Raw genomic sequence first — 13,321 nt, forward strand, 5'->3', positions numbered from 1 at the left:
AGAATAAGTCTTGATCCTATTACCAGAGGGCTTATAGAGAAAGCCATAGAGAGAGAAAACACAGGGAGCAGCCAGAAGCTGGAAGTCAACCGAAACTGGAAGAGAAAGAAGATGTATCACATGCATTACCATCTGACAGAAAAGCCAAGGACCAAGGATCACTGGCAGCCAGCCCCAGAATGCCACAGTTTTCTGGAAGAAAGTATCACTATGCTCACACCTCAATTTTGGACTTCTCCTTGCCTTAAAAATGTGAGCCATTAAATTCTTGTTGTTTAAATCAACCCATTGTATAGTATTTGTTATAGCAGCTGGGAAACTAAAAACAAGTCCTTTCCTCATTTGGTTGTGGTGAGGATCAGTTATGGTAAGGCATATAAAGTTTTAGAAGAGTTCCTGGCCACTGTCATTATTACTGTCACTATTGTTATGCTATTGTTATTATTTCCTCTGAGGTAAATGCCTGATAGGCAATGGTCTAAGTAGTTGTTGAATTGAGGAAGTGCAATTCTGATAGAAAAAAAAAAATGACAAAAGCAAATCATGGGAAAAATAATAATTGCAAATTACAATAAGTGTCATGAACAAAACAAAGAGCTAAGAAGAAAAAATGAAATGGGGAACTACTTTATAGAAGATGGACAGGGAAGACCTCTCTGAGGAGATTATCTTTAAGCTGTGATTTAAAAGATGAGGAGTAGCCATACAAGAGTGGAGAGAATAACATTCCAGGCAGAAGGAACAGTATGTACAAAGATCTTGAGGCAGACAGGTACTTGAACTTTCAAAGAAGTGAACAACACTGGTGTAGTGGGATAGAATTTTTAAGGGCCAAGTGATACCAGGTGAGATCAGAAGATAGCAGAGGCCAAACACAAAGAGTCTTATAGTCCAGATTGGAGAGTTTGGCTTTTAGTCTAAATGCACAGGGAAGAGACTGGGGTTTGAAGCAAGAGAATGACATGATTTTCAGATCTTTTCAATCCATGACTCACCAAAAAAAAAGAAAAACAAACAAAAGAAAAACTGAAAGAAACAATTCCTGAAAACATTTGGAACTTCTTGTTTAGAGAAACCAAGAGTAAAAATGTGGAATAAAACACATTCCATTATGATTCAAGTTATTGATTGCCAACAACAAAAAAATTCCTTTGGGGATACCTAATAAAGATTTCATGTACTTTTCTTTCTTTCACATCTGTCATGAATCCCCAAGGAATACTAAGACCCACTTAAAAAAGGGATAGACAAGAGGAACGGTTAGAGTAAATGGGAAAGGTGGCTAGGGTGTAAGGGCTGAGGAACACATGCCTGAACAGTGAGGACCACATTAGATGAGAGATGATTTGGAAGATGTTGTGGGATAAGTTTCTGACAGAACAGAATGGCAGGATCTAGTATAAAATTGGTGATACCTGGTGCTGTTCAGTTTTGCACACAACAAAGCTTTGTTAGTCCCACCCTCCTGGGTGCCTGGAACAAATGCCATAAGGAGACTTTAAGAAAATTGTAATTTATATATCAGATAATTATCTTTACAAATCAAACTACCCTTGGGGTAATAGGTCTTTGCTATCATGAACTTATTCTGGGATGCCAGGTTTGTCCACTTTCTTCAAGCTGCTTTATTCCCTTGATACTCTATTTTTTTTTTAACCTATTTCATATTAACACTCACTTGGCACTAATTAAGACCACTGCCATTAATATAATGAAGAGTTTCTATTTTCACATGATATATTGAGTAATTAAAATTGTTTCCTTTCTAAAACAGGGAAAATATTCTCAAAGGAAAAGTTTATGGGGAAATGGTATCATCCTCAGAACCACAGTGCCTGTTCATTGATGACACACTGATTTAGAAATATACATAACAGCTGAGTTCTCAAAAATGTGTCAGTGTTATGTGGTATAATGAATCTACTATACTGTGAGGCATAATGTGTCATAATAACAACTTTGGAATTAGTTTTAATTTTTTTCTTGGAGAATGAAAGAAAACATTAAATGTCAGTGATGTACATGGTGACTACTAATTACCTTTCACATCATAGCAACTTTTATAAGTAAGACAAAAAATGTTGAATACCTACTGTTGCCAGGTAACTGCATCCACTGTGCTTCCTGCCACCTTCATGAAACTGTAAGGAACAGAAAGAAAATAAGATATTGCAGCGTAACATAAACCATATCCTGAAGGTTGAAATAAGATAAACAGAGATATAGATTGAACCAATACCTGAACAGCAATGCTTTTTGCCAGGGTCCACAACCACAATCATGGCCTGCCCATAGCTACTGGAGGTCAAACTGTAAAGACGGCGAAGGCAATCATACTTTTAGCTCCCCATACTTCCTTACCACCAGGACATCAATACCCCAATGTGGCATTCTACCTATGTCTGTCTTCCCAAGCTCATGTCTGATGATCCCCCAACATCACTTTCCTATAATCAAAACTTATCTGTTTCATTCCTATATCTCTAAGGACTCTGTTCTCTGCTAAGAAACAAACTATAATATCTCCCAAGGATGTGAGCACAACAGATGCCTTTGAAAAACCCGAGGCCTTCGAGAGAGCATGGGAAAATCCAGTTTATTTATACAAGTATAAAGCACTATCAGACTTCCCTAATGATGGCCTGCCACATCCATCTGAGTGCCACAAAAAAAAATACAACCATTTTTGAAGGTGCTAAATGGAGAACTGTCATCTGTAAAGCATGTTCAGTTCAAAAAGGAGACATGATCTGGATTTGTGCAGTTATATACACAGCAAAGCTTTGTTAGTCCCACCTTCCTAGGTACCTGGAGGTTCCAGGAGAACCAAAGGGCCAGGAAAAAGCATCCGTGATCTCATAAATGCCACAGGGTATTATAAATTGTATGCCTATGAGAAACTCAGATTTCCATGTACCTCTTCCTCCCCATTCCACATGTTCTGCGGCCCTGTGCTGTCCTGGCTATTATTACTATTTGAAAGCATTAAATTACCATCAGACACAGGAAATAAAAGGGAACATTACAGTTTTTCAAGATATTCCTTTCAGCCTGAGGCCCTGAATGGGAACTTTTCTTCAGATGGAAACAATCTTCAATTAGTACTTCATAACCCAAGGAGCTGCTACCAGGGGGGAAGACGGTGCTTTGTCTGGAAGGCCTTAACCCTTCCCTTTCCCTGCGTAATGTTGCCAGTCAGGCACATGAGCAAAGGAGCTGCTATGCATTGCCCAAAGAAAGTCTCTTCTTTGCCATGATGGTAGAAAAGGACTCAGTTGCTTTGCAGGAGCCAGCAAGAGAAAGCGTAAGGACTAGGTACCAGGACTGATAATTGGTATCAAAGTGGAGTTTATAAAAAGTTAAAAAAAAAAACCACCTTTTTAAAAAAATCCTGACTTGGCTTTGTTTGCTTATTTTTTTATTTTAATTTTTTCAAACCAACTCTTCCACTTAACCAGCACATGTCCTTGGATATATTACCTCACTTCACCTCCCTGAACCTTTTTTCTCATCTGTAAAATGGGATGACAAAGCTTGTGAGTCTATAGTGCCCTGAAGTTAATCACTGGGCGGCCAGCGGTTTGGGCCACTAGAACACCCAATGCCAAGAGACAGTGGATTAGTAGATAGGCTAGAAAAGGCTCAGGTGAGATTATCTCCAAGCCATACGCATCAGCTGAGCTTACATTTTTATTCTTACTGTCTAATTATGCTTATTTTTCCTTTGAGGTATAATTTACATAAAGTGGCACATTTTAGTGTACAGCTCGGTAGATTTTTATATTATGTATACTTCCATGTACCCAAACAAGTAAAAATTGAGAACATTTCCAGTGCTCCAGCAAGTTCCCTCTATGCCCTTTCCCAGCCACTTTCTCCCTCCCTACTCTATGATCACCATCCCGATTTCTTTCACATGGATTAGTTTTGCTTATTCTTGAAGGTCCTGTAAATGGAAGCCCATTGTATAAACTGTTTTGTGCCTGACTTCTTGCATTCAACATCCTTTTATTAGGTTAATCCACGTTGGTGTTTTTTGTTGGTGTGTATGTAGCATTCCACAGTACGACTACATCATTTTCTGTTTATTTATTTGACAGATGTTAGGTGCTCGGTTATTTCCAGTTTGTGGTTATATTAAGACTAAAGCTGGTAAGCTTTCTTATATCTGTCTTTTGGTGACTAGGTGCTCATTTCTCTTGGATATATACCTAGGAGTGGAATTGCTGGCTCATTGGATAGACTTTCTTTTTAACTTTTAAAATTGTATAATATAACATATATACATATAAGGCAAAGAAAGGAAACAGCAATAGTTTTCAAAGCACTCTTTAATAAGTAGTTACAGGACAGATCCCAGAGCTTGTCATGGGCTACCATACCATCATCTCAGATTTTTCCTTCTAGCTGCTTCAGAACATTGGAGGCTAGAAGGAATAAATATTTTTTTAATCATCACAATAGACTTTTTTTCTTTTTTGTGAAAAATAACATATATACAAAAAAGCAGTAGTTTTCAAAGCACAGTGCAACAACTAGTTGAAGAACAGATTTCAGAGTTTGATATGGGTTGCAATTCCACAATTTTAGGTTTTTACCTCTAGCTGCTGTAAGGTAATGGAGACTAAAGAAATATCAATATAATGATTCAGCAATCATACTCGTTTGTTAAACCCTACCTTCTCTTCTAACTCCACCATCAACTTTAATCTTTCTCCCACTATTTAGGGGTATTTGGGGTATGGGTAAATGTATTTTTTAAAAATATTTTTATTGTAAAAACTTAACACACAAGCATATATTCATGACATAAAAACATTGCATACATGGTGTACAATCAATGGCTCACAATATCATCACATAGTTGTATATTCATTGCCATGATCACTTTTTGAATATTTGCAACACTCCAGCAAAAGAAATAAAAAGAAAAAACTCATACCCCTCACCCCTTCCTCTCATTGACCACTATTTACCCAATTTTTTTACTCTCTGTCCCCATGTCTGCTTATTTTAATGATTTCATATCACTGAGGTCATACAATATTTGTATCTGGCTTATTTTACTCAATGTGATGTCTTTAAATTTCATCCATGTTGTAGCATGTATCAACATTTCATTCCTTTTCTACAATTGAGTAATATTCAATGATAGTTATATATCACATCTTGTTTATACATTCATCTGTTGATGGACACTTGGGTTGCTTCCATCTTTTGACGATTGTCAATAATGCCACTGTGCACATTGATGTGAAAATATCTCTTTGAGTCCCTGCTTTCGATTCTTTTGGCAATATACCAAGCAGAGAGATTGCTGGGTCATATGCTAATTCTATATTTAACTGTCTGAAGAACCACCAAACTGTCTTCCATAAAAGCTGAAATGAACTAGTGTTCCTATTTCTTCACATCCTCTCCAACAATCATTAGTTTCCATATTTTCAATAGCAGCCATTATAGTGGATATGAAATGGTCTCTCATTGTGGTTTTCATCTGAAATTCCATAATGGCTTATGATGTCATGCATTTTTTCATGTGCTTATGGGCCATTTGTATATCTTCTTTAGCGAGATGTTTATTCATCTTTTGCCCATTTTTAAATTGGATTATTTATCTTTTTGTTATTGAGTTATAGGATTTCTTTATATATTCTGTATATAAAACCCTTATTGATATATAGTTTCTGAATATATTCTCCCATTCTGAAGGTAGCCTTTTACTTTCATGGATGCAGTCATTTTATGCACAAAAGTTTTTAATTTTGATAAAATTACATTTAGCTATTGTTTCTTTTGTTGCTCCTGTTTTATTGCAAAATCCAAGAAACCATCGCCTAACACAAAGTTCAGAAGATACTTCCCTATGTTTTCCTCTAGGAATTTTATAGTTTGGGGGTTCTCATATTTAGGTCTTTGATCCATTTTGAGTTATGATTGTATATGGTGTGAGGTAGGGGCCCAGATTCATTCTTTTGCACATGGATATCTGGTTTTCCCAGCACCATTTCTTTAAGTGACTGTACTTGCTCCCATTGAGTGGACTTGTCAAAAGTCATTTGGGGGCGGTGCAAGAGTGGCTCAGTGGCAGAATTCTCACCTGCCATGCTGGAGACCCAGGTTCAATTTCCCGTGCCTGCCCATGCAAAATAAATAAATAAATAAATCATTTGGACACAGATGTGAGGGATTATTTCTGAACTTTTAATTTGATTCCATAGGTCCATTCTTGCAGTAGGACCATATTGTTTTGATCACTTGTAGCATTGTAATAAGTTTAAACTTGGGAAGTATGACTCCTTCAACTTCACTTGCTTTTCAAGATGGTTTCGGCTATTCAGGGCCCCAAACTCTTCCACATAAATTTCCATTTCTGCAAAGATGGCTGTTGAAATTTTGATTGGGATTGCTTTGAATCTGGATAGCATCAACAGCTTAACAATGTTCAGTCTTTTGATCCATGAACAAGGAATATCCTTCCATTTATTTAGGTCTTTTTAAAAAAAAATTATTTTAATATCTTGTAGCTTTCCATGCACAAGTCCTTTACATCCTTGGTTAGATTATTCCTAGATATTTGGTTCTTTTAGTTGCTATTGAAAATGGATTTTTTCCCTTGATTTCTTCTTCAGGTTTTTCATAATTACTGTACAGAAACACTTAGATATATTTTCTTAATATTCAAGAACTTGTGAGTTTACAGAAAACCATGTATAAAATACAAGGTTCCCATAGACCACCCTATTATTAACACCTTGCTTTGCTGTAATACATTTGTTACAACTGATGAAAGCATGCTATTAACTATAGTCCATGGTATTTGTTACAACTGATGAAAGCATACTATTAATTATAGTCCATGGTTTAACTTGAGGTTTACTGTTTGTGTTGTATGGTTTCTAGGAATTTGTCCATTTCATCTAGGTTATCTAATTTGTTGGTGTACTTGGTGTACTGTTGTTCATAGAATTCTCTTACAATCCCTTTTTTTCCCCTGAGGTCAGTAGTAATGTCCCCGCTTTCATTTTAGTTACTTTTGTTCTCTCTCTTTTGTACCTTGTCAGTTTAGCTAAAAGTTTGTTGATTTTATTGATCTCAAAGAAACAATCATTTTTGCAATTATTTTCTCTACTTTTTAACATTCTATTTCATTTATCTCTGCTCTAATCTTTATTTCCTTCTTTCTTCTTGCTTTGTGTTTTGTTTGTTCTTCTTTTCTAGATCCTCAGTTGTGAGCTTAGGTCTCTGAATTAAAATTTTTTTTCTTCTGAAATGTAAATATTTAGTTATATATTTCCTTTCAGTACTGTCTTTGTTGCATCCCATGAGTTTTGGTATGTTGCACTTTGATTTAATTCACTTTAAGATATTTCCCAATTCCCCTTGTGATTTCTTCTTTGACTCATTGGTTATGTAAGAGTGCGTTCTTCAATTTCCACATATTTGTGAATCTTCCAGTTACCCCTCTGTTAACGATTTTTAGCTTCATTCCATGTGGTCAGAGAGGATGCATTGTATGATTGCAAATTTATTGAGACTTGTTTTGGATGTAATACATGGTCTATACTGAAGAATGACCCATGAGCACTAGAGAAGAATGTATGTTCTGCCACTGTTGGGTGATGTGTTCAGTATATGGCTGTTAGGTCTGGTTGGCTTATATTATTGTTCAGGTCTTCCATTTCCTTATTGATCTTCTTTTTAGATATTCTATCTATCACTGAACGTGGTATACTTAAGTCTCCTATTATTAATGTAGAACTGTACAGTTTGTCCTTCAATCTGTCATTTTGTCTGATATAAGTATAGCTACTCCAGCTTTCTTTTGGTTACTATTTGGTGGAGTACTTTGTCAATCCTTTCATTTTCAACCTACTTGTGTCTTTGAGTTTAAGGTGAGTCTCTTGTAAAGAGCACATATATTTTGTCATGCTTTTTTATTCATTCTGCCAATTCTGTCTTTCAAATGGAGAGTTTAATCTATTTATATTTAAAGTAACTAGTGATAATGTAGGATTTTTCTTTTGTTGTTTTGCTATTTGGTGTTTGTGAGTCTTATGCCTTTATTGACCCTTAATTCTTACATTTATGCCTACCTTCATATTTATTTGTGTGTGTATGTGTGGTGTACCATTTTTTAGTCCCTTTCCATTTCCTTTTGTACATATTTTACATATATTTTCTTTGTGGTTACCTTGGAGCTTAAATTTAATGTCCAACATTTATAACAATCATGTTTGATTTGATATCAACTTAATTTTAATAGCACACACATACAGTGTTCCTATACCCATCCATTTCTCCCACATTTTTGTTATACTTGCTATAAATTATATCTTTATACATTGTATGTACAGTACCACAGATTTCATCATTACTTTTTATACATTTGCATTTTTGAACCCATAAATAGTAAAAAGTGCATTCATATACTGAAAAATACAATACCACAGTGCAGGCATTTATAATTACTCATATAGTTACCTTTACCAGAGGTCTTTATTTCTTTATGTTGCTTCAATCCAGTCTAATGTCCTTTCCTTTCAGTCTGAAGAATTCCCTTTAGCATTGTTGGTAGTGCAGATCTAATGGTGATGAACTTCCTCTACTTTTGTTTATCAGGAAATGTCTTCATCTTTCCCTCATTTCTGAAAGATAGTCTCAATGGATAAAAAATTATTGATTGGCCATTATTATCTTTCAGCAATTTAAATATTCATCCTACTGCTCTTGTCTTGGTTTTTGATGAGAAATTGACACAATCTTATTGGGAATCCCTTGTACATAACATGGTGCTTTTCTCTTGCAGCTTTCAGAACTCTCTCCATGTCATTGGCATTTGACAGTTTGACTACTGTGTGTCTGGCCATGGTTCTCTTCTAGTTTATCCTGTTTGGGCTGCATTGGGCTGCTTGAATATGTATATTCATATGTATCTTTAAATATGGCACATTTCTGCCATTATTATTTATTTGAATAGTCCTTCTGCCCCTTTCTCTCTTCTCCTTCTGGGACTCCTATAGTGTATATACTGGTACTCTTGATGGTGTTCCACAAGTCTCTTAGACTCTTCACTTTTTTCGTTCATTTTTCCTTTTTGCTCCTCTACCTGAATTATTCCATCACCTTTTGAGTTTATTTATTCTTTTTTTTATGCCAGGTCTAATGCACTGTTAAAATCGTTTAAGGAATTTTTCACTTCAGTTCTCATAGTCTTCTAGTTCAATATTTTGGTTCCTTTTTAAAATGTCTATCACTTTATTGAGATTTTTATATTGTTTATGTATCATTTTCCTGATATCTTTTAGTCCTTTCTCTGTTTTACTTTGCCTCCTTGAGCGTACTGAAGATCTTTTTTTTTTCTTTTTCCAGTGTCTTTGTCTGGTATGTCCAAGGTCTGTTTTTTTTTTTGCTCATGGTTTCTGTATTTTTATTTCCTTTGGATGGGTCATCATTTCCTGTTTCTCTATTTGTCTTGTAGTCTTTCCTTGCATACTGTACCTTTCAATATTTTAATATAACTATTGGATTTAGTCCCTGAGCTGTCTGTTACTTAAATTTGTATTTCAACTAGTGATATGACAGAGATCTCCTTGAGTGCCAGTAGCTAACAAAAACATATAAAAAAAATGCAAAAAACCCCCCAAAAAACCCAAACCCACCTTTCACTATCTTTGCAAATTGGCTCTGCATTTGGTGGTGTTTTTCAGATTTAACTATCGAGAAGATCAACCCAAGGCAAAAGTTAAGTGCAGGGTTCTCCATCTTTTCTGAACCTGCCTCTTGTCCTGGGCTTGTACTGGTTTGTGCCCTTAGGAGTTCCCTCAGTTATAGGAATTCAAATGCCAACTCTGTTACCTATGAAATAGACTCCCTTTATTCTTCCTGATACCATAACTTGAAGATCCTCATATACATAGGTTAGTTTGTTCTACTACAGGTTGATACTTAAGACCTTAAAAAGCCTTCCATTGTCAAAAGAGACATCATAAAAAAACTGGGGAAAAAATCAGCTTAGGAACATGTAAAGTATTATTTCAATGTTTTTTCTTCACACTCTCTCCCCAAAGTCCCTTCAAAGAAAATTTGTAATTAAGTGTGAAATATACTGGAACCATATATAGAATATTATATAATTTACAAAAAAATATTCCTGCATGATCCTGGGTAGCAAAACCAATTATTCATCCTAAACTAAATTATGAGTTTAATGAAATTCTAATAAAAAGTCCCAGCAGATAGTTTTGAACCTTTACAAAATCATTCTAACATTCATCTTGAAGAAGGCATGACAATTCCAAAAAATTGGAATAATGAAAGGCATTAGATCTACTATATTTTAAGGTACATCATGAAAGTTATAATGATTAAAGCATTCCTAGTTCAGGCATTAGTAATGGACTCTATGGAGTCAAATGGATTTTTAAAATTTCCTGAATAAGAATTTATTAGATGAAAATGAATTTAATATATGAGAAACTGAACCATTTTTTAATGGTGTTATGTGATTTGTTGAAAAAACAAAAAAGAAAAGTCAAATCCTCTTCTAATTCCTTATGTTCACAAGATATAAAAAGTAAAATATATTTTACTCTCATTATATTAAAAACATTTCAATCAAATTTAATATATTTTAACAAATGACATTATTATCTTCTTTATGTGAGATAGTATGGTGATGCAGTAGAAAAGTTTTAGTTAACTCTGATGAAACACCACTACCAGATTTATATTCATGTGAAAATTGCTGTGAACTACATTCTTCCTTTCTCACTCTCAGCTAAATGAAGAGACCAACTTGAGGCATATGGAAGCATTTCTACACTTATTCTTTGGAGGAAAAATCTAATTTGCAAATAATGTCAAACAAATATTCATTTTCAAATACCATTAGGATGACTAAATACAATCTTGCTTTTTGAGAAGTATTAAAATCTCATCGAAAATGGGGCAGACATTCTATTTTCATAAGTCTTTGAAACATATATATATATATATATATATATATATATATATATATTTTAGAGAAGAAGAACCACAAAATTAACACATAAAGGAAACTGATTAGACAAAATTCCAGGGAATAGAGATTATAGTTGATGAGTTTAGGGTATATTCCCCAACCCCTAGCTCCTTCCCTGAAAATTAGGGATTTCTGTATCTGTATCATTTCTACATACTGGTTTTTATATCTATACTGACACTATGGAAGACAAGTCCAAGAAATATCATAATTTTCTTTGTTCAAGTCTAACAGTGATGGATTCTTCTGCTCTAAAGTTCTGCCTATTTCTCACAAACTGACCCAAACCACATAAATGAGTAACTTCAACACAGCTGCAAAATGCTCAGCAACAGTAATATTAGAGGTGGAATAACATGCACACAGAATAGTGCTGTCATGAATGAAATACCACAGGGAAACTGAAATTCCATTTAGGGTCTGGTTTTCCAAGGATTTTCAACCCTCCACTTCCATTCTAATTCCTAGACTTAGGTTTATGAATATGCAAGTTAAAGAGGACACAGAATATGAATAATGACAAAAGGAGGAGATCTTGGTTTTCCAAGGTTGGATTTCTCCATACCTGAATTATGATGACAGAAATCTTGGATTATGATCTCAGGAAGAGGATGTGTTTACTCTCAGGCTGACACTCTGTCAGGCAAAATAGAGTAAGAGAGGGAAGGGGACAGGGACTTGGATCAAAGGAAATTGGCCAGTGCCAGATGGACATTTCAGTATTTGTGGGTCTTTCCCATTGGAGTCAATCTGTTGCTATAGAAAAGAACAAAATATTCCCTTTCACTGTGAGAGTTCCTTTCTTTCCCCAAGGGACTCCAGATCTGGGAGAATTTCTCTCCTTTGTTATCCACCTGCATATATGACGTATCTGAAATATGGTTGAGCCTTTTCTCCTAGGGCATATCACAGCTCTCTTTTATAATAAGGCACATCTTTATTCATGGTCTTTGGGGTTTGATTTCTACTTCTGGACCATAGAGTGTAACACTGAAAACTGGATTCTGAATGTTGCTCCCAGGAAAAAGGATAAATCCTTCACAGGGAGCCGGATGTCTAATAAATACATTACTCAATAAGAGTACGGCATCCTGCTCTTTCTTCCCTTGTCCACAAAGAGAATCTTTGGTTATGTAACTAAGATGAATAGGATGTGACAGTCATTCTACACAAAAGCCTATGGAAAAAATGTGGGAAAATTCTTCATTTTGAATTATGGCAAACTAGGCTGAACTCTAAATAAACAGCAAATGCAGGGGCATCTTTCATTTGGTCCAAAGCACTTGTTTTTCCATGATGTGCTGGTTTGAATTTGTTATGTACCCAGGAAAAGCCATGTTCTTTTAATCCTAAATCCAGTCTTGTGGGGGAAGCCATGTTCTTTTCATCTTGAGCAAATATTGTAGGGTGGGACCTCTTGGCTACATTGTTTCCATGGAGATATGACACACCCAATTTGTGGATGTGACCTTTTGATTAGATGGAGATTTAGATTCTGCCCATTCAAGATGGGTCTTAATTAGTTTTCTGGAGAGGGAAAGAGTTAAGAACTGGCATAGATGCAGCCATTTAGAGATACCTGGAGACAGACAGAAGCTCAGAGAGGAGGCCACTGGAACCATGAGCTGAAAGCAACAAAACCTGGGAGCAAAGGACCAGCAGATGTCACCATGTGCCTTCCAATGAGATGTTAAGCAAGTCACAATCCAGAGTTTTGCCCCAGAGAAACTAAGTACCTCAGACATCAGCCACATGTTTCCCTGGCCAATAAAGAAATCCCAGATGCCATTCAGCCTTTCTTCAGGAACGGGGTATCTTTCTCTGGATGCCTTAGTTTGGATATTTTTAAGACCTTAGAACTGTAAACTTGTAACTTAATAAATCCCCCTTATAAAAGCCACTCTATTTCTGGTATATTGCATTCTGCAGTTTTTAGCAAAAGACTGACACATCTTTTCTCTCTCTATCTCACTTTCTCTCTCTTTCCCTTCCTTCCTTCCTTTCTTCTTCCCTCACTCTTCTCCTTTCTTCTTCCCCATCCTGTCCCCACCCTATCACATCAACAGTAGAGTAATAAATAGCATGGCTATACTTGTTAACTTTAATGGCCTGTACAGCTCTCTATTTAGGCTTCTCTTTTAGATTACATTTCCCTTAGCTTTATAGATTTATACAGCCTTTAATATACAGGGTCTTGAGATGGGTGAGATTCTTCAACCAATTTTTTCTTATCAATAAACATTACATCTAGGAGATTTAATTTAAGGAGAATTTTGAAAGAAGGAAAAATATAAGTCA

At 35.5% G+C, this 13,321-nt stretch overlaps 1 protein-coding gene across 1 annotated transcript in view; it reads right to left on the reverse strand.

Annotated features, from left to right (window-relative positions):
- HPSE2 (heparanase 2 (inactive)) overlaps positions 1–13,321 on the reverse strand; it is a 771,963-nt gene that overhangs the window by 221,757 nt on the left and 536,885 nt on the right. Inside the window, exon 6 of the mRNA XM_077125704.1 lies at positions 2,094–2,141. Within this exon, the coding sequence (XP_076981819.1) occupies positions 2,094–2,141 (48 nt within the window). The remainder of the gene's footprint in view (positions 1–2,093; positions 2,142–13,321) is intronic.

The sequence above is a fragment of the Tamandua tetradactyla genome, chromosome 13 (assembly GCF_023851605.1).
Source record: "Tamandua tetradactyla isolate mTamTet1 chromosome 13, mTamTet1.pri, whole genome shotgun sequence".
NCBI lineage: Eukaryota > Metazoa > Chordata > Mammalia > Pilosa > Myrmecophagidae > Tamandua > Tamandua tetradactyla.